At 39.1% G+C, this 21,990-nt stretch overlaps 1 protein-coding gene across 1 annotated transcript in view; it reads left to right on the top strand.

The window, feature by feature from the left end:
- The window catches only part of COL25A1 (collagen type XXV alpha 1 chain), a 503,516-nt gene that overhangs the window by 288,142 nt on the left and 193,384 nt on the right, over positions 1–21,990 (top strand). The window contains exon 5 of the mRNA XM_070452267.1: positions 4,812–4,829. Coding sequence (XP_070308368.1) covers positions 4,812–4,829 — 18 coding nt within the window. The remainder of the gene's footprint in view (positions 1–4,811; positions 4,830–21,990) is intronic.

Below are 21,990 nucleotides of genomic sequence, written 5' to 3'. Positions count from 1 at the left end.
ACAAATGTAGAGTACACATGTTCTGCTTACTGGCACAGACTTTAGGTCAAACTGCGACTCAGGAAAGGTTAAGGGATCCCACTGAGATGGTTCTACATGAGTGCACACGTGTGCATGCAGTCGCTTCAGTCGTGTCCGACTCTATGCGACCCTGTGGACTGCAGCCTGCCAGGCTCCTCTGTCCATGGTATACTCCAGGCAAGAATACGGGCGTGGGTTGCCGTGCCCAGCTCCAGGGGATCTTCCCGACCCAGATATTGAATTCGCGTCTCTTAGGTCTGCCTGCACTGGCAGGCAGGTTCTTAACCACTAGGGCCACCTGGGAAGTCTGATAGTTCCTCTGATAGGATTCCAGTTGGTCCTCAGAACCGCTGCCACCAGAATAATCCTGTTGCCAAATGAAACAGTCTGAAGCTTCACCTGCATGCTTGCTTCCTCTGCTCTTTTCTCCTGAAAAGAAAAATAAACTTGACATCTGAATATGTGGATTTGAAAGAGGTAATGAAGTTATGATGATCATCTTCAAATGATCTTTTTAGACTGTAAAGGTTTGAAAGTGCAAAAGGCCAGAAATGATTATTTTAAGGTTTTTTTGTTTTTTTTTTTCAGTTCAAGACAGTGAAATAAACTGAATCTGAGTACACTAACAGTGATAGTCAAGCTTAGGTTTCTTAATGCTGAGATTCTAAGTTAAGTGCTTTCTAATTACCTTGAAGCAGAGGGAACACCTTTTAGAGGCTCATGAACAATCATCCTCAAGTTTTTGTAACTGAAAGTAATTTTGTTTAAAACTTATCACTGTAAAATGTTTGTAGGTCTGATATCCTAATCAGTATTTCAAAATAAGATGGTATGTGAAAGTACAAATTTTGTGTACCTTTTTGTGCATGTGCTAATGGAAAGGAGAAGGAAATGGCAACCTACTCCAGTATTCTTGCCTGGAGAATCCTGTGGACAGTGGAGCCTGGAGGGCTGCTGTCCATGGGGTCGCACAGAGTCAGACACGACTGAAGCGACTTGGCATGCATAATGCATTGAAGAAGGAAATGGCGACCCAGTCCAGTATTCTTACCAGGGAAAGGGGAGCCTGGTGGGCTGCCGTCTGTGGGGTCGCACAGAGTCGGACACGACTGAAGTGACTTAGCAGCAGCTAATGGAAAAATGGCATTTGTCCCATCTGAAGAAGAATGACACAGAATTGCCAGCCATAAAAAAGTATCATGTGGTGAAACTAATTGCCTCAGTCAAAAATCTAAGTGACTTGGTTGATTTAGAAAAGAGTGTTAGTACTTTCTGGCAACCATAGTTGTGATAACAGCCTGGCAAAAACTGGTTAATACTGCTCTTTGATTTGCCTAAAGTAACAATACATACTCCAGTGATACGTCTTCTCATTTATCATGTTCCATCTTGGTTTACTCGCCTCACGAAACTTTTAACTTGCTTTGAACACTTTTCTGTCAAGCATCAGCTACTGGCTGATTGTTTTCCACCATGCTGTTCTGATTACCACGTTTTCAAGTCAGCCTTTCCTGCTGTTTCTTTTTCTTCACGCTGGTGCCTTCGCTGCCTTGAGGGCATTGTACTGAGCTGTTGACGTACAGTAAATCAGCAACTCCATTCTCCATCTTTACATGTCTGGCCTGAACTTAAGTATTTCTGTGACTTAACTACTTCTCTTGGCATAGCTCTTGATTATGCTAGATTGTACTCTTTGGGTTTTTATTTATAGAAACATTTTGATGATTGGATTGGGGGAGGAAAAGGTCCTTTTCAGTCGTTTTTAAAGATTCAACTTAAAAGTTTTATTTGCTAGCCTTCATCATAATTTTTAACTCCTCAGAGTGCATTTTAGAAAACCAAAAGAAATTCCCTTTCACTTTTGATTGCTAATAGTATTCACTACCTGTAAGTTAGAATAGACTTGAAAATGATGGCTAGTATATGAAGACACTTGTCCTACTCAGTGAATTACTCAGGGGCAGCAAGGAAATTCTGAGATACGTCTTTGGATGATTTGTCTGTGAAGGAGTCTTCGTCACATAGCGTCTTGGGTCCCCAAGGCATTTCTGAGATGCTCTTCTCGGGCTCCTGTCTGTTCTCTATGCCCTGCTCTCCACGGGGTGGGAGCCTCTCCTCCATCACTTCGCTCACTTAGCCAGATGGCTTTACTACCCTGATTGCCACATACCAGCTGCTAGACTGCTTTCTTACAGGTGTTCCCTAGGAGACACCTGGCATTCTAGGTGTCTCCCAGTGGATAGCTTGTGACATCACATTGAGTAGGAGACTTGGTGTAGGCAGTCCTGGAATCTTGTGTATGATTTGTAAGACGTACATTGTGTAAGCCATGTTTTAAGGAGGTTGCCAAATTTGCCGTTTAGTTTGCATTGTTTTTCTGGGAATCCTCTGTGTCAATGCACTTCCATCTCTCTTTTTCACATTCCCCACCCTGCACATATACATGTACACACACCTCACATTCATATCTGACGTTAGGGTAATCTGAGTTCCCTGGTGCTGTATATGTTCCATCGCCTATATAAAAGTCCACTTCTTATCTTTACCATCATTTACTATTTGTTCTCATTATCACTGATAAAAAATTCATAATGCAATGTATATTTGTGCAGTTTATACAAACATTGTGCTAAAAGTCATTTGTTAAATGTAATGGCAGAAATGCTAGTTTTGATAGACTAGAAAACCCTGTAATTTGTAAAACAACCATAGGAATAAAAAAATCTCAGCAATGATACTAAAATATATTCCTTTGAAGAAATTCTTTCTGATTTTAGAGATGTCTACATTTTAATCTTTACAAAAAAAAAACACATAAGAGAGGTAATTTATTCTGGGGTTCTATAAAAGGTTCATAGTCACATTTCAGACTGTGCATTAGGTTAAAAGTTCGGAAAGGTTGAAAGCGTAAAGCATCCAGAGAAAGACTGGTAATGCAAGAGCCAGTGAGCACGCACTGTGATTTCATCCATTATGTGGATCTGGAAGATCCACATTTACATGTAGATGAACAGCCCTGTACTTACAGGTTCTCCATGTTTAGAGCTGATGTTAGAGCTGTTTGCTACCCTCACGAACCTTTGCTGACCTGGTTTCTGTACAGGTATCAGTTCAGAGGCTGGGTGCCCTCTGGCCCTCGGTCTTCATCTGGAAGCAGAGATTCGAGCGGTCGCAGCCTGGGAGTACCTGGGAGGGTTAGTGTCCACTCAAGTTAAGAGTGCTCTGGGACCATGCTGATCTCAGTTAAGTCTGCATACAGCTTAGAGTTTAAACTTCCAGAGTGAAAGGCAAAATGTTTGAGCTTTGGAATCAGTTTGGATTTAAAGTTTTCCCTTTTTGCCTATAGGCTGTGTGATTTTTGGCTTATTTCTATGAGTCTCAGTGATCTCCTGGTGGGTCAGACGGTAAAGCATCTGCCTGCAATGTGGGAAACTCGGGTTCAATCCCTGGGTCAGGAAGATCCCCTGGAGAAGGGAATGGCAACCCACTCCAGTACTCTTGCCTAGAAAATTCCATGGATGAAGGAGCCTGGTGGCCTACAGTCCATGGGGTCACAAAGAGTCGGATGCGACTGAGCGACTTCACTTTTCTGTGAGTCTGTTTTTTCATTTATAAAATTCGGGACAGTTATAATAAATGGCATAATACATCCAAATAGGCTTGGGACTGTAAGGAATGAGTGAATGGTTTTCTCTTATCCATCTGCATCACTGAAGAGTCCGGGGTGGGGTGAGTTATATCCATAGTAGCTGGTATAACTGCCCTTCCTGGTCTGATTAGATAAAATTCAGACAGAGCTCTTGGATCTGTTCTATTACCAGTCAGTCAACGAACATGTACCTAGAGAAATTCCAAGTCTGGAGAGAAGCTGAAAGAGAAAGAAAGAGTCTTCTCTGGCAGTTGTATTAGCTTCTTGCTTTTTTGTGTAATACTCAGTGGCATACAGGTGATATCATGAGATTATACATAATTTACTTTTTAAGATTCCCTAATTCAGTGTGAACTTTTTCTTTCATCTCATCTATGCAAAATCCAATTGGAGATTTGAGGAAGGTGATGTGTAATCAATACTTTTATTCACAGGTGATTTTCCTTTAGTAAGAAACACTTGCAATTATGCTGTTTTAAAATTTTTATTAGTTTAAACAACAAGAAAGTGACATTCAAAATAAATCTGATTGACCAGAGGTTACATAATCTTGTTTGTATGAGGAGTTATGATGCACTTTAATTGAGCCAAAGACCTCTCATATTCTTTTAAAATGCCCTTAGTTTGGATTATCCAGAGTAAAAGATAGATGTTTATTTTTTAACAGACTTAAAATATTATTGAAACAATGAGAAATGTAAAGAGTTGGTGAATTCTAAAATTAAACAGCTGCCTCTTTTCTCTTTTCTCTGTGCCATCTCTGAATATGTAACTCATAATAATAATGTGCTCAAAGATCCTCCCTTTATGTAACCCATTCATTATTATCATGTGAGATGTATTTCACCCTTTGCCTTTTCTTTCTCCATTTTAATTCCAGAGCATAGTAAAACTCTTGAGTCATTTTGGAGTTACATATAACATATCATAACATCAAAATTTTTGATAACTAGCATAGAGTAAAAATATTAAGAAATAACTTTATTAAAACACAAAGTGGAATTGTCAGTAGTTAGGTATTATTATTTTCAGAAATATTTTGAAAACATGTTCAGAACTAGTTTAAGTTTTGATACTGAAAATACTCACTTAGGAAGCAATTTTGTAACTGTTTTCCTTTCTTTCTCCTTTTCAATTTCAGGGTCAGCCCGGTCCTCAGGTAAGTGAACCCTTTTTCTTCTCACAAGTTAATTTCAGTTTAGGATTTTTCCAGCCTAGAGGATTTGCAGTTCTTTTCAAAGCACATAAAAAAGCTATGAGCCAGTAATCATGACACCACACAGTAGACCAGATATTTCCCAGGAGTAAATCTCTGGGGCCTCTTCAGGATCGAGTGAGTCCTATCAGCTCTTGGGCCAGATGGCAAGTTTAACAATGTACTATGTACAAAGCAAGACTCTTTAATAGCTCTGAGACAGTGCCACAGGGCCTTAATGTAAGATAAAATGACTTAGCAGTAGATGTGCGGTAGGAACTCATTGGCATTAGGAACTGAGTCATCATTGCTAATACGTTGTCGTCAATCCCCACAGACTGATTATTTAGATTGCCATCCTATCAACTAATTTTTTTTTTCTATCAACTAATTTTGATTTATTATAGATACATATTTAATTTGTTCTACATTTCCTTTTTTCAATCTTTTCTAAAAGCTTATTTTTAATTGGAGGAAAATTACTTTAATGTTGTATTGGTTTCTGCCATACAGCTGTGCAAATAAGCCATAATTAAATATATATTAACTCCCTCCCCTTCCTATATTTTCAGTATAAACTAACTGCTGAAGACATGACTTATCATCGTGAATGCAGTCAACAGACAATCTTTTGAGCCCTAAATCATTGTGAAGAAAATGAGGAAATATTAGGAAGGGGAGGAATGTGTATAAAGATGAAACACACAGAAGAGAGTTGTCAGAAATGAACAGTCAATAAAAAACCCTCAATATTAGCAATTATTATAGTTAGTAGGAAATCAGAGAGAAGGAAATGCCATTATTAATGTTTTACCTCTAACACCATAATACCTGTAAATAAAATAGTTATTTATTGAGTCCCCTTTTCGTCTCTTTCCCCTCGATATGCTGAATACTATTTCTGTCCTAGATTTTTTCCTAAATAAGTGTAGCCAATGCCACAAACTGTCTATTATGTGCTGATTCTCCTACTAGACCATGATAATATATTTATATTTTATGAGCTCTGAATATAAGGATATCTAACAAAACAAACAACCCCCCCCAGTAGAATATTCCTTTTCACACTATTCATGAGAAATAGCTTGAGAAGTAATTCATTTATATTCACTCATTATTCACAATAATGAATACTCTCATTGCTTATAATTTAAAATTATAAATATTAAAAATATTTATTTTTAATAAATATTTATTGGAGTTAAAAATATTTATTGGAGTTTAGTTGATTTACAATATCGTGTTAGTTTCAGGTGTACAACAAAGTGAGTCAGTTGTACATATACACATATCCACTCTTTTTTAGATTATATTCCCACATATACCATGACAGTGTACTGAGCAGGGTTCCCAGTGCTATATGCTAGATCCTTATTAGTTATATGTTTTATAGATAGTATTATGTAGTACAGTAGTATGCCCTTGATCTGAGATCAAACCAGTCCATCCTAAAGGAAATCAACCCTGAATATTCATTGAAAGGACTGATGCTGAAGCTCCAGTACTTTGGCCACTTGATGCAAGGAGCTGACTCATTGGAAAAGACTGTGATGTTAGGAAAGATTGAGGACAGGACAAGGGGGCAACAGAGGATGAGATGGTTGAATGGCATCATCGACTCAATGGGCATGGGTTTGAGCAAACTCTGGGAGATGGTGAAGGACAGGGAAGCCTGGCAGACTGCAGTCCTGGGGTTGCAGAGTTGGACATGACTGAGTGACTGAGCAACATAATGTATATGTCAGTTCCAGCCTCCCAGTTTATCCCTCCGTCCTTTACCCCTTGGTAAACATAAGTTTGTTTTCCATGTCTGTGACTCCTGTTTTGTAAATAAGTTCATTTTTACCCTTCTTTTTTAGATCCCACATGTAAGTGACATTATATGACGTTTGTCTTTCTATGTCTGTCTTATTTCACTCAGTATTACAACCTCTGGGTCCATCTGTGTTGCTGCAAATGGCATTATTTTGTTTTTAATTTTCACTCTTATGTTCTAAATCTCAAGCTAATTACTGGAGGGAAAAAACCCATGAAAGAAAGTCATAGTTTCTTCCCTAAATTTGAAACTGCTACATTATAATGAGATGAAAACAAAGTAAAATTTGCTTTGCATGCTTTATTTTATTTAATGCTTACAACAGCCCTGAAAGTAATATTATCCTAGATCTAGATCTAAGAGATATATATTTTTGATCTCTTCTTATTCTGTATATAAACTGCATATATATATATATATATATATATATATATATGCATATAAACTGTATATAAACTGGGTTTCCCAGGTGGTGCAGTGGTAAAGAATTTGTCTGTCAATGCAGAAGATGCTAGAGATGCAGGTTTAATCCCTGAGTCGGGAGGATCCCCCTGGAGTAGAAACTGGCAACCCACCCCAGTAATTGTGCCTGAAAAATTCCATGGACAGAAGAGCTTAGTGGGCTACAGTCCTTGGGATCGCAAAGACTGAGCACATACACACATTCTGTATATATCCTTATCTATATATGTATCTGTGTCTGTGAACCTATGAGAACCTATGAGAACTTATACACACAGAACCTATGAGAGCCTATGAGAAACAGTGCAGAGCTTGCCTTAGAATTGCCCTACTGCAGGGCAGGAAAACTGATGCATTTAATCACTAATTTCCCCTTCTTCATTGGTGAGAGTTGTACCTGGGTGTTAACTCCCTGGCACTTCTGGCCTACCCTAGAAGGTATAACACACTCCAGCTGTTCAAGGAATGCGGGAAGCCGTAACAACATATGGGACCTGTATTCTAGCACAGTCTTGGAGAGAGGCATCTACATCTGCTACAACTTTCAAGTGCGAGTGTCCTGTAGACGAAACAGAGTGGAAAACTCAGATAGGGCTATAAGAACTTAGAAAACTGGACAAAAAGACAGCATGAAAAGCATAATGAGACATTAAAGAGGATAACTATAAAAGAAGAGCATGGGGAAAAAAGAACATGGTCATAACAAATTTTGAATGCACAGCCACAGTGAATGAGCAGATGAAGGATGATAAACCAGCACAGGAAGCCAAGAACAGTCCGAACCAGGAACATCTATGGATGGATCAGGGTAGCTGAAAGTTGAAAGTGTATCACGGCACTTTAAGAAGCCAAGAGATACCCCCACATTGTCTTTCTACACCATAGGCAAAAGAGTTTTGTTGCTATGTCCCCAAGGAAAGGTCTGACCTACTTCTTATTCCTACATCATTATAGTATTTTTCAAAAGAAACTTGCAATTTCAGATTTTGAATTAGAGAATTATTAATGAAGTTTTCACTTAGTACTAGATGATTATTAACTGCTTGTTACTCATATGCAAATGTTTATGTCAATTAGTATTTTCTTGCAGAGATTCAACACTGCCACATCATCTTATTCACATTGCTGTATGACGTAAAACTCTTAGAAAAACTCAGTACTCTTTCTTTGATATCACACTTATTGAGTAAGAACTTCCAGATTAATAGAGTTTTATTTTGCAGACCAGTGGTAAAAAGGGAAAATATCTTATCATCAGGGAGTTCTGATCATCTTCCTAAAATTGAAAATGGCTCGGATGGACTTAGATTGTTAAAAGATTGCAAAGACTAGAAAGCTAAATAGCAGTGAACTCTGTTATGACAGTATGAAATTGAATATGAAAATAGGCCTGAGGGAAGAGAGGTGAATCTATGCATTTACCTAAATGGGTGAGAAAATGGTTCTTGACAAGGGAAATGAGATGGTGAAAGGATATTAGAAAAAAAAAAAAAAAGGCAGTTCTAGCAGCTGTGGTTACAATGGGAAAAGAGGAATGGATGGAGAGGATATTGCTGTGAATCCACTGAATCAGAGGAAATCAAATTCTTGGAGAGAAAAAGGGATGAGTTAGTGTAAATAGTCACAGGACTTGAAAAAAACAATTGGGTAGAAAAAGAAAAAAAAGTGACAACAGAAAGTGAAGGAAGAAAGAAGGGGAAGAAATGAGAAAACAGACAGATGAACATTTGTATTTCAGACTAGACATGATGGGAGTTATTCAGGGGTGGCGCAAAGTTAATCTGTTGAAATGAAAGTCACCCTGATGTTTTTTATTAATCCATATTAACATAATTCAGTTCAATAACTCATGTCTATTTTGCCTCTATTAGGTACAAGGATGTGAAGTTGTAGTGAACAAGACAGTCTCTGTTCCTTTGATAGTTCTTTTAATAATAGTAGTCAAGTAAAGTGTCAAACAGAGAAGGCAATGGCACCCCACTCCAGTGCTCTTGCCTGGAAAATCCCATGGACGGAGGAGCCTGGTGGGCTGCAGTCCATGGGGTCGCTAAGAGTCGGACATGACTGAAGTGACTTAGCAGCAGCAGCATAGTGTCAAAGTGCTGTCAGTTCTGCAGACCCACCATCCTACTCTGTGCTTATATAACATCTGGTTAATCCCCAGGTTCTGTTGGGACTTTGACATGAGGCATTTGAGAAAGCCTTTTTCCTACACACACAGGTGAACCAACATCAATGCCATTGCTCTAAGTGTGGTCTTCGTGCCATGCCTTAGTCTTAATAATGGAATTCTGCCCAGATCCAGGCACCCCATTCTGATGACTTGAGTCCTTTCCCAGTTCCACGTGTCTACACTGTTTTTCCATTACCATCTTCATCCAAGGTCCTCCTTTTCCTTTCCTCTCCACTGCTGGGTTGCCCTGGTGGCTCAGCGGTAAAGAATCCACCTGCAGTACAGAAGAGGAAGGAGATATGGGTTTGAACCCTGGGTTGGAAATGGCAACCCACTCCAATATTCTTGCCTGGAGAATCCCATGGACAGGGAGCCTGGTGGGCTACAGTCCATAGAGTTGCAAAGAGTCAGATATGATGGAAGCAACTTAGCCCCCACATACCCTGGGTGTTAAGAGTCATGGTGTGTATACTCTCCGCAGCCTTGCTGATGGCTGACTGAACAGGTCAATGCCTCGAGCTCACTGCCTGCTTGACAAGACTCTCCATTTCTATTTCTCTTGACCCTGAATCCCTCTTGCCATTCTGCGCACTGTGCAGACATGCCTGTTGCCTGGCCTGTCACTGCTGCAAACGAGCTGAGTCCAAAAAGTGGACATTTAGGTTTTCCTATCCCTGTAGTGGAGTCATCAAGTGGGAATTAAGTGTAGCATCAACCAGTATCAACTTATATATGTTTTCCAGACAAAGTTTTTCTATCATGGTTCTTATTATGTCATTCTTCCGACTCACAAACTTTGAATCTCAGTATGATTACCATTTAGACTGCGGTAAAATCTAGTTCCTTGCCTGACATTCAATTTCTTTGACTTGACCTGTTTTTCCAGCACTATATCCTACTGATTTAAAAAAATAATAATAATTTTATTTATTTATTTATGTTGGCTGTGCTGGGTCTTCATTGCTCTTCTCGAGTTGCGCTGAGCGGTGACTCCTCTCTAGCTGCGGTGCACGGGCTTTCCACTTCAGTGGCTCTTCTTGTTGGGAGAACGGGCTCTGGGGTGCATGGGCTCGGTAGTTGTGACCCCTAGCCTCTAGAGCACAGGCTCAGCAGTTGTGCACAGGCTTAGTTGCTCCATAGCATGTGGGATCTTCCTGGATCAGGGATTAAACCTATGTCTCCTGCGTTGGCAGGTGGATTCTTTACCACTGAGCCACCAGGGACGCCCCTATCCCACTGATTCTTAATTAATTTTCTTCCTGGGCATGATGCTTCATCCAAACTGAATCAAACCATTCATTCTTTTCTCTTCAAGTCTTTTCTTAAGTCTTTTCTTAACCAGGATTTTCTCCAGAAGTACTTCTCTCTCAGTGCCTAGATACACTGTTTCTGCACATCCAAATAGGATAACCCTTCATACTTACATGTTCCTTCTTCCATCAAGATGTTGTTACTTCCCCTAGCTTATTGTAATTTCTCCCTTTTGCTGATTCCACACAGCATTTTATCCTGTACAACTTTTTATATTACTTTATGTTTAAAACAGAGAGACTATAGACAGTGAATCCAGACAGATCGTAAGTCAAATCCTAGCTCTACCACTTACAAGCTCTGTGATCTTGGGAGAGAGTCTCATTTCCCCCATCTGTAAAGCAGAGATGATGAAATCTTATCTCAATGGAGGGTGTGAGAGTTAAAATAAGATAACACGTATATAACTTCTTGCTTTTTTTAATGTATTTATTTTTAATTGAAGGATAACTGCTTTACAGAATTTTGTTGGTTTCTGCCAAACATCAACTTTTAACACAGTGTCTACTACATGCCAGGCACTCAGTATACGTTAATTCCCTCCCTCCCTTTTCCTCTTTCTATTTTATCATAGTCATTTATAAACATCTTTTCTTTCTTTATTGCTAGCTTTTATGATTCTCAAGAGTGGAATCTATGCTTTCTTCAGTCTTTAGTGTCCTCTATAACATCTAACTCGGTTCCTTGTATGTAGTAGAAGTTCAACAAATCTTATTGAGTCACAAATGGTATATACAAGAGCTTAAGGAAAAGGAAGCTGAAAAGGAGAGAAAACTATCGCTTTTCATAATTCTAAATGCACCAGGCAGTAATACCATCTGTTATCAATTGTACCATGTAAAACTGGTTTGAGGTTTCTAAGCTCTGAGATCTTTCTGAACATTTATTATTGTTAATATCTAACATACACGTGGTTGGGAGGGTTTGGATGCCTTTTTTTCCTTTCATTATAGTCATTTATTCATGTTGATATTTAATTTTTGGTGAAAATAAACAAATAACACTAGCCCAGGGCTATACTTATGATGTGTAATTATATTTTGTAGCCATTTATTTGTAGGGTTCAAAGCCTGGATTTAATTTTTAACAATCAGGACAGTTATAGAAAGTAGTTCATGGTGGTTGCAATATTAAGCAATAATATCCTCCCATTAATAACAATGAATACAAATTGTAGGAACTAGTTGTTTCTCTAAAAACAAAAACCTTCTCAGGATTCTATCTTGCACACTTTATAAAATATATTGACCTTTTCTTCACCCTGAATAACTCCATCAGCATAATCAGTAGAGGATAATGAAACAGTGGAATCATTATATTAATGAAATATATAATTATATTAATGAAAGGTACCCCTTCTATGACAAGGGCATTTCTTTTCATAAACTTTGTAGAATTATAAAGTCCTTCTTATAACTTCCCTTTGGAGTTGCATGTGAACATAAAGTAGATACAGTTCCCTTAGGAATTTGGAAGACTAAAGCTGCGTGCATGGTTTAATTCTGTATTACTCACTGAGAAAAAAATGCAAGAGGAAAAACCACAAGCAAATACCGTTAGACAACTGCACATGGAGGCGTGTGCCTTCCGTTTGTACTGGTTCAGATGCGCTTGAAAAGAAATGGAAGATGTCACTTTGCCTTTTGCCTTTTGCCCCTTTTATTTATTTATTTTTTTTTTTTGCTTTGACATTGTCATTGCCATTTCACAACATTTTACTAAGCTTTACAAAAATAAAGCTGCATGTGCCTTGTAAGGAATTATTCCTGGAAAAAAAAAAAAAGTACTATCTTTGGGGACAGTATTTAACTTTTTGCTCATATGTTTTTAATTATACTTTAAGCTCCTTCTAACCTAACACTCTAGCAATTCCTATATTTCATGTTTGTGTTTTAGTCCAGCCTTAGTCAGACCCATATAGTCTGACTTGGGGGCAGGGGGAGGACGTATACATTCTCCAAGAAATCTGAAATGCATGCGTCTGTGCCTGCATGTATGTATGCATATGTGTGTGTACATGTGTACGGAAAGTCTTTTAGTGCGTACAGAGAGTCTTTTACTCACTATACAACTGTCAAATTAGTGACATATCCTATTCTGAATAAACCATGTTAGACCTGATAAAGTATTATCATGCCCCATTATCTGCACGTTATGTGGTGATTCTGTGATAAAGAGAATGATTATAGAAGTCTTAAGATTAAGACTTTTCAGGTGTTTTATTAAGTAAATGGTTAACATGACATGAAAGAACCCATTGTACTCCAAATAGCTTATACCATTAAGAGTACACACAATACAACAGCTTATTTATTTTACTATAACTATATTTCTTTATTTTTGCATGGTCATTTGTGTGTTGAATTGAGGTAACATTACCTCAAAGTTTAATGTTACCTTTGGATTCTTTCCTACTTAAATTAGTTGAAGGAAATTTACTGCCAACTTTGTGTTTTGTTTTCTACTGAACATATTTCTTTTAATTCTACCTGCATAAAGGTGAATAACACATAATATTTCACAAATAATTAATCCAACACAGATTTGCATATGTAGAAACTGTTATCATTTTCCAAACTTACTCATTTTTGCATCTCAATTTTTAATACAATGTTGATATACAGAAAATGTACAATAAAGTTTTGTTGAATAAATGTATTTATTTAACAATTTAGATTTAAAACTAATTTTATATTCACTTGATGATGATGTGGCTAAAAGAACTGCAAATTTCAGCTTTAACAGTCCCATTTTAAAAGCAGCACATGGAATACATTGAATAGGTTGGGGGATGGGCTCCATGGGAAGACACCTGGGTTTACACCTTGGTCTACCACTTACCAGCTGCATGACTTTGGCCAAGTTATTTTTTTTTCCTCAAGTTTTCCAATGTAATACAAGGGTGATTGGTTTGACTTAATACACGATTTGATGAAACACTTAAAACAGAGTGTGTGTGTGTGTGTGTGTGTGTGTGTGTGTGTGTGTTAGTTGCTCAGTTGTGTCTGACTCTCTGCAACCCAATGGACTGTAGCCCACCAGGCTCCTTTGTCCGTGGGACAAATCTTTCTCCAGACAAGAATACTGGAGTAGGCACACATAAATGTTATTATTAAATCTAAACACTTTCATGAGTATTATTATTAAATTTAAACACCTTCATGGGCTTCCTGGGTGGCTCAGACAGTAAAGAATCTGCCTGCACTGCCATCAAAAAGTCTACAAACAATAAATGCTGGAGAATGTGTGGAGAAACGGGAACCCTCTTACTATGCAAACTAGTACAGTCACTAAAACAGTGTGGAGATTCCTTAAAACACTGGAAATAGAATGGCCATTCAACCCAGCAATCCCAGTGCTGGGCATACACACTGAGGAAATCAGAATTGAAAGAGGCACGTGTAACCCAGTGTTCATTGTAGCACTGTTTTACAATAGCTAGGACATGGAAGCAACCTAGATGTCCATGCACAGATGAATGGATAAGGAGGTTGTGGTACATATACACAATGGCATATTACTCAGCCATAAAAAAGAGTGCATTTCAGTCAGATCTAATGAGGTAGATGAAACTGGAGCCTATTATGCTGAGTGAAGTTAAGTCAGAAAGAGAAACACCAGTACAGTATATTAACACATATATATGGAATTTAGAAAGATGGTAATGATGACACTATGCGCAAGACAGCCAAAGAGACACAGATGTAAAGAACAGACTTTTGGACTGTGTGGGAGAAGGTGAGGGTGGGATGATTTGAGAGAGTAGCATTGAAACGCATATATTACCATACGTAAAATAGATGACCAGGGCAAGTTCAGTGCATGAAGCAGGGCACTCAAACCAGTGCCCTGGGACAACCCAGAGGCTTGGGGTGGGGAGGGCGGTGGGAGGGGGTTCAGGATGAGGGACACATGTGCACCCGTGGCTGATTCATGCAGCGTCTGGCAAAAACCACCATAATATTGTAAAGTAATTAGCCTCTGATTAAAATAAATTAATTTTTAAAAAGGAAAAAAAAAAAGAATCTTTCTGCAATGCAGGAGACCCAGGTTCAATCCCTGGGTCAGGAAGATCTCCTGGAGAAGGGAATGGCAACCCACTCCAGTATTCTTGCGTAGAGAATTCCATGGACAGAGGAGCCTGGTGGGCTACAGTCCATGAAGTCTCAGACTCGAGCTTGCCTGAGTGACTAACACACACACAGACACCTTCATACATACCTTCTTATATAAGCATTCACACTGAGACAGAGCCAGGGAGATATGTTACCCTTGATACTTCTTATGACGGATATATATCCAGTAGAATAATGGCCTCCAAAGGTAGAGGTTTAGGATAGTAGTTTAATCTTAAGTAATTCATGAAAAATGATTATCACTGTTAGACGTATACTTATTGTATAGATTCTCTATCTGAAATAAACATTTATGTGCACATTTGTATATCTAATTCTTTCTAAAGATATCAAAAAGCTTTAGTTAGAAATACCATTCTTCATAGTATTTTATAATATTAACTTACCCCAAACAAGGGCAAGGTATATAAAATGTACAGATATTAGTTATATCTCATATTGCTGTATAAATTTAATTCAGTCCCAGTCCAAGACCCAAGAGGGCTTTTTAAGAGAATTTAGCAAGCTAGTTCTACAATTCATTTGAAAAAGAAAGAGACCCCAGTGACCACAAATGTTTTGAAATGAAAAAATGTGGGACAGCTTTCCCTGTAGATATTGGAGCCCTGAGTCTACCGTGTAGACTTAGTTTGCAACGCACTGTAAGACTTCTGCTCCTGTTCACGATGAAACGACTGGGTCCTGATTTAGCCTCCTCCTAGACAACTAAATCACTAGCAAAGATACGTAAAATAATAGTTTTAAGGCGTGGACAACAGGCAGCACAGAAAAGGAAGACAAACAAGGTGAACCTTATGATTGCTTGAGCATCCTGCCTGGAGAGGATGTCTCAGCTGCAGCACAGGAGGGAGCACCTAAGCCGAGTGGTCTCTGACCTTGGAGTAGGTTAAGGCAGCTGGAATTTCTGGGTCAGGCTAGAGAGCAAACAGCCACATGGGAAGAGCTCAGAAGACATGTGGAGAGTCCCCGCTGGGAGCTCAACTCACCAGTACATGTGTGTCTCAGCTTGGTTGCTGGGTGGCTTATTTATTTCTCTATTGCCATTATTTTGTAGCAATTTTAAGGAGAGTAGGGCTTCCCTGGTGGCTCAGTGATAAAGAATCTGCCTGCCAATGCAGGAGACCCGGGTTCGATCCCTGGGTCAGGAAGATCCCCTGGAGAAGGAAATGGCAGCCCACTCCAGTATCCTTGCCTGGAAAATCCCATGGATGGAGGAGCCTGGTGGGCTACAGTCCACGGGGTCGCAAAGAGTCAGACGCAACTTAGTGCCTAAACAACAATAACAATAATCCATAAACATCAAATTGATATGCTGTATACCTGAAACTAATATAATATTGTAAATTAAATAAAAACTTTAAAAAACTTTTAAAAGAAATATTGTTCTTAGTGAATTAAAACTAATTTAGCTTGAAGTGTTTCAAACTTTATGAATTTTATAAATGTTCTCAAGTTTATTATACATGCATATATAATTTCTCATGTCTTCATGAATTTCTTTGATAATTTTGATATCCTATGAGAATTCTTAATAGCTAAATTTATTTTCTATGTATCTCCAGTCATATTTCAATTGATATCACATTTTTAAACAAAATATAAATTGTGAATTGTGTAGAGATTAAAATGGAAGAATGTTGTAAGATAGTAGGTAGAAAAATAACTCAAGAAGCATCTTATCTTCTTTCTTTTTACTGGACCACATTTAAACCTAGTTTAAACAATGACTGAAGAAGATTCCATTACCTTGCTAAGCTAATGTGAACCTTTACATTTCAGGTTTAGTTTTTTCAAGTGATCAATTTATTCAGTATTAATTATTTAAGATCTTAGATCAGGCGAATCTATCACAGTAATTCACATTCAGCAAATATCATTTTTATAAAAAAATACATGGAATTAAAAATAAATCAATGGCGATACATCCTCAGTTGATAGTGTTGAGTAAATATCACCAATTAGCATTTTGCTTAGAATAGTTATGGCACAGATTCTTTGCAACCTCTTACCTGGCAACCTGAGCTATGGTCCTACTTGTGAAAGTAAATAAGCCTAGTGAGGTTTTGAGTTCCTGAAAGAAATGTTACTCCTTGCAGTAAACACCAGGGCCACAGCTGACATTTGTCCAAGTTGTGCACTGCACAAGGCTGCCCAGCTCATGTTTCATTTGCCAGGGTGGTGGGGGCCAAACCTGCCGCGAGGAAAGCCTCTTTATCGAATTAATGCAAATCTCAACTTGAGTCATCAGGACTCTGAATGAAGTGCATGGGGAGTACACTGAGGAAAACTGTTGGAGTCTTACTGGGGGTATCAGGGTCTGAGATGAGAAGAGTGCATCCAGGAGGAAATGTGCGAGGCTTCTCTGGTGGCTCAGTGGTAAAGAATCTGCCTGCCAACGCAGGAGACATGGGTTCTGTCCCTGATCTGAGAAGATCCTATGTGCCTCAGAGCAGCTCAGCTGTGTGTCACAACTATTGAGCCTGTGCTAGAGCCCAGGAGTTGCAACTACTGAACCCATGTGCTCCAACTACTGAACCCATGTGCTCCAACTACTGAACCATGTGCGGCAACTACTGAAACCCTCACACCCTAGCGCCCATGCTGTGAAACAATGGAAACCCTTGCAATGAAAAGCCTGCACACTGCAACTAGAGAGGCTCCCCTTCTTGCCACACCTGGGGAAAAGCCCACACAGCAATGAAGACCATGGGATTCTCCAGGCAAGAATATTGGAGTGGGTCACCACTTCCTCCTCCAGGGCATCTTCCCAACTCAGAGATGGAACCTGAGTCTCTTATGTCTCCTGCATTGGGAGGCCGGCTCTTTACCACTAGTGCCACCTGTGAAGCCCACAAATAAATAAAATTATTGGGAAAAAAAAAAGGAAATCTGTGGTGGGCAATAGGCATCATCCTGGAGAAAAGCCATTGCTGGGTGTAAAGGAGATAGACAATCAGTAGCTGAAACTATGGAAATGAGTGAGATGCTCAGGGACTGTGTATAGAGGGGAGGAGAAGAAGGCAGGGGTGTGGGGGAGGGTTAGCTCAGAAGTACAGAAGAGGACGAGGAAAGGGAAGCCCCATCAGACAGTGGAAGTCCCAGAAAACTTTGCCAAGAAACTGAAGAATTCAGCCATGTGAACTTTGTTACCAGGTTTACAATTAGGAGGTCAGTTAGTAACTTTATTCATCTGTGGTTTTTCAAAGCAGTAATGCCATGGTTTTAGGAGTGACTCAGTATTGAAAATGTAGGGAGAGTGAAAATAGAATAAACTCTTTCTAAAATTTGGAGTCACAGGCAGGAGGGAGAAAGGAGCTAAAAATATCTACCCATGTTGAGATGTGAGAAAAAAAATCTTTCATTGAATAGAGTTCATTTTATCTTCAAGAGACTGTGTGAAGTTGTTTGTTCCTTTTACTGTTAGTTTTAGCTCATCTGAACTAGAGTCATGAGTCTACAAATGAGAAATGGTAGTGACCTTGAAAGGCATAGTTTCTAGCAAAAGTCAAATATATCCTCATAAGCATTCATTGAGAGCACATTGAACATATAGATCTGTGACTTTTTGATTGTCAGCAGAGTATTAAAAGAATATTAATTTTGGCCCTGATGTCTTGTTAGAAATTTTCATTGCAGGACATCTGCTAATATATTTATTGGATACTTACTGCACATAAGGGATGAGACAACACATTTGAATTAGTAAGATAGGCGCGTGTGTGTGTGCTCAGTCATGTCCGACTCTTTGCAACCCCATGGACTGTAACCTGCCAACCTCCTCTGTCCATTGAATTTTCCAGGGAAGAATACTAGAGTGGGGTGCCATTTCCTTCTCCAGGGAATCTTCCCGACCCACTATCAAATGTGCCTCTCTTGGCTCTCCTGCATTGGCAGGAGATTCGGTTTTTTTTTTTTCCCCATTTATTTTTATTAGTTGGAGGCTAATTACAATATTGTAGTGGTTTTTGCCATACATTGACATGAATTAGCCATAGGTTTACATGTGTTCCCCATATCCATCCCCCCTCCCGCCTCCCTCCCCATCCCATCCCTCTGGGTCTTCCCAGTGCACCAGCCCTGAGCACTTGTCTCATGCATCCAACTTGGGCTGGTGGTCTGTTTCACCCTTGATAGTATACTTGTTTCAATGCTGTTATCTCAGAACATCCAACCCTCGCCTTCTCCCACAGAGTCCAAAAGTCTGTTCTGTACATCTGTGTCTCTTTTTCTGTTTTGCATACAGGGTTATCGTTACCATCTTTCTAAATTCCATATGTATGTGTTAGTATACTGTATTGGTCTTTATCTTTCTGGCTTACTTCACTCTGTATAATGGGCTCCAGTTTCATCCATCTCCTTAGAACTGATTCAAATGAATTCTTTTTAATGGCTGAGTAATATTCCATGGTGTATATGTACCACAGCTTCCTTATCCATTCGTCTGCTGATGGGCATCTAGGTTGCTTCCATGTCCTGGCTATTATAAACAGTGCTGTGATGAACACTGGGGTGCACGTGTCTCTTTCAGATCTGGTTTCCTCGGTGTGTATGCCCAGAAGTGGGATTGCTGGGTCATATGGCAGTTCTATTTCCAGTTTTTTAAGAAATCTCCACACTGTTCTCCATAGTGGCTGTACTAGTTTGCATTCCCACCAACAGTGTAAGAGGGTTCCCTTTTCTCCACACCCTCTCCAGCATTTATTGCTTGTAGACTTTTGGATAGCAGCCACTCTGACTGGCATGTACTGGTACCTCATTGTGGTTTTGATTTGCATTTCTCTGATGATGAGTGATGTTGAGCATCTTTTCATGTGTTTGTTAGCCATCTGTATGTCTTCTTTGGAGAAATGTCTGTTTAGATCTTTGGCCCATTTTTTGATTGGGTCATTTATTTTTTCTGGAATTGAGCTTCAGGAGTTGCTTGTATGTTTTTGAGATTAATCCTTTGTCTGTTTCTTTGTTTGCTATTATTTTCTCCCAATCTGAGGGCTGTCTTTTCACCTTGCTTATAGTTTCCTTTGTTGTGCAAAAGCTTTTAAGTTTCATTAGGTCCCATTTGTTTATTTTTGCTTTTATTTCCAATATTCTGGGAGGTGGGTCATAGAGGATCCTGCTGTGATTTATGTCAGAGAGTGTTTTGCCTATGTTCTTCTCCTCTAGGAGTTTTATAGTTTCTGGTCTTATATTTAGATCTTTAATCCATTTTGAGTTTATTTTTGTGTATGGTGTTAGAAAGTGTTCTAGTTTCATTCTTTTACAAGTGGTTGACCAGTTTTCCCAGCACCACTTGTTAAAGAGGTTGTCTTTTTTTCCATTGTATATCCTTGTCTCCTTTGTCGAAGATAATGTGTCCATAGGTTCGTGGATTTGTCTCTGGGCTTTCTATTATGTTCCATTGATCTATATTTCTCTCTTTGTGCCAGTGCCATACTGTCTTGATGACTGTGGCTTTGTAGTATAGTCTGAAGTCAGGCAGGTTGATTCCTCCAGTTCCATTCTTCTTTCTCAAGATTGCTTTGGCTATTTGAGGTTTTTTTGTATTTCCATACAAATTGTGAAATTATTTGTTCTAGTTCTGTGAAAAATACCATTGGTAGCTCAATAGAGATTGCATTGAATCTATAGATTGCTTTGGGTAGTATAATCATTTTCATAATATTGATTCTTCCAATCCATGAACATGGTATATTTCTCCATCTATTTGTGTCCTCTTTGATTTCTTTCATCAGGATTTTATAGTTTTCTATATATAGGTCTTTTGCTTCTTTAGGTAGATATGCTCCTAAGTATTTTACTCTTTTTGTTGCAATGGTGAATGGTATTGTTTCTTTAATTTCTCTTTCTGTTTTCTCATTGTTAGTGTATAGGAATGCAAGGGATTTCTGTGTGTTAATTTTATGTCCTGGCAGGCAATTCTTTACCACTGTGCCACCTGAAATGCCCATTAAGAGAGTAGGGGAAGGGAAATACTGTTTACAGAAGACCATATATTCTTTTGGTCACTTCCCATTATTCCCATATAAGATAACTATTGTTTGTTCCATCTTACAGATGTGGAAACTGAGACTCAGAGAGATTAAGTGACCTGCCAAAGGTTATGTGCTGGGATATATAAAACCCTCCAAAGTCAGTGTTTGTCATGTTTCCCTCTGTTACATATACCTCTCCTCCAGCCCTCAAGGGTCTTGGTAGTTTAGTGGGGGGCATACATCTTATACCTAGCTAGCATGAGCTAACTTTTATAAAAAAAAAGTTACAAGTACTTTAGGAGTTCAAAAATAAGGAAAGAGCATATCCAAAAGACGGTCAAGATGAGCCATCAATGACCAACAATAATGATAGTGGAATCATAGAGGAGGCAGAAATGGGACTTTTACTGCAAGGACTAATATTTCTTTTAGAAACTCAAATTCCTACTGTGTTTTTTCTTTTTTTTTTTAAAGTTTGGTTTGGTTGCACTGGGTCTTAGTTGCAGCACATGGGATCTTTGATCTTTGTTTCAGCATGCAGGGTCAGACACGACTGAAGCGACTTAGCAGCAGTAGCAGCAGGGTCTTCAGTTGCAGCATGCAGGATCTAGTTCTCTGACCAGGGATCAAACCCAGGCTCCCTGCATTGGAATCAGGGAGTCTTAAACACTGGACTACCAGGGAAGTCCGTCAAATTCCTACTGTGTTATCCCCCAAGTAGCTCCATAGCTGAGGTTGCCAGTTCAGTTCAGTTCAGTTCAGTTGCTCAGTCAAGTCTGACTCTTTGCAACCCCATGGACTGCAGCACACCAGGCCTCCCTGTCCATCACCGACTCCCAGAGTTTATTCGAACTTATGTCCATTGAGTTGGTTATGCCATCCAACCATCTCATCCTCTGTCGTCCCCTTCTCCTCCTGCCCTCAATCTTTCCCAGCATCAGGGTCTTTTCAAATGAGTTCAGTTATTTGCATCAGGTGACCAAAGTATTGGAGTTTCAGCTTCAACATCAGTCCTTCCAATGAATATTCAGGATTAATTTCCTTTAGTATGGACTGGTTGGATCTCCTTGCAGTCCAAGGGACTCTCAAGAGTCTTCTCCAACACCACAGTTCAAAAACATCAACTCTTCAGCACTTAGATTCCTTTATAGTCCAACTCTCACATCCATACATGACTACTGGAAAAACCATAACTTTGACTAGATGGACCTTTGTTGGCAAAGTAATGTCTCTGCTTTTTAATATGATGTCTATGTTG

The sequence above is a fragment of the Odocoileus virginianus genome, chromosome 21, assembly GCF_023699985.2.
Source record: "Odocoileus virginianus isolate 20LAN1187 ecotype Illinois chromosome 21, Ovbor_1.2, whole genome shotgun sequence".
In the NCBI taxonomy this organism is placed as follows: Eukaryota; Metazoa; Chordata; class Mammalia; order Artiodactyla; family Cervidae; genus Odocoileus; species Odocoileus virginianus.
The sequence above is the reverse complement of the archived record's forward strand: the minus strand, read 5'-3'. Positions and strand labels throughout refer to the sequence as shown.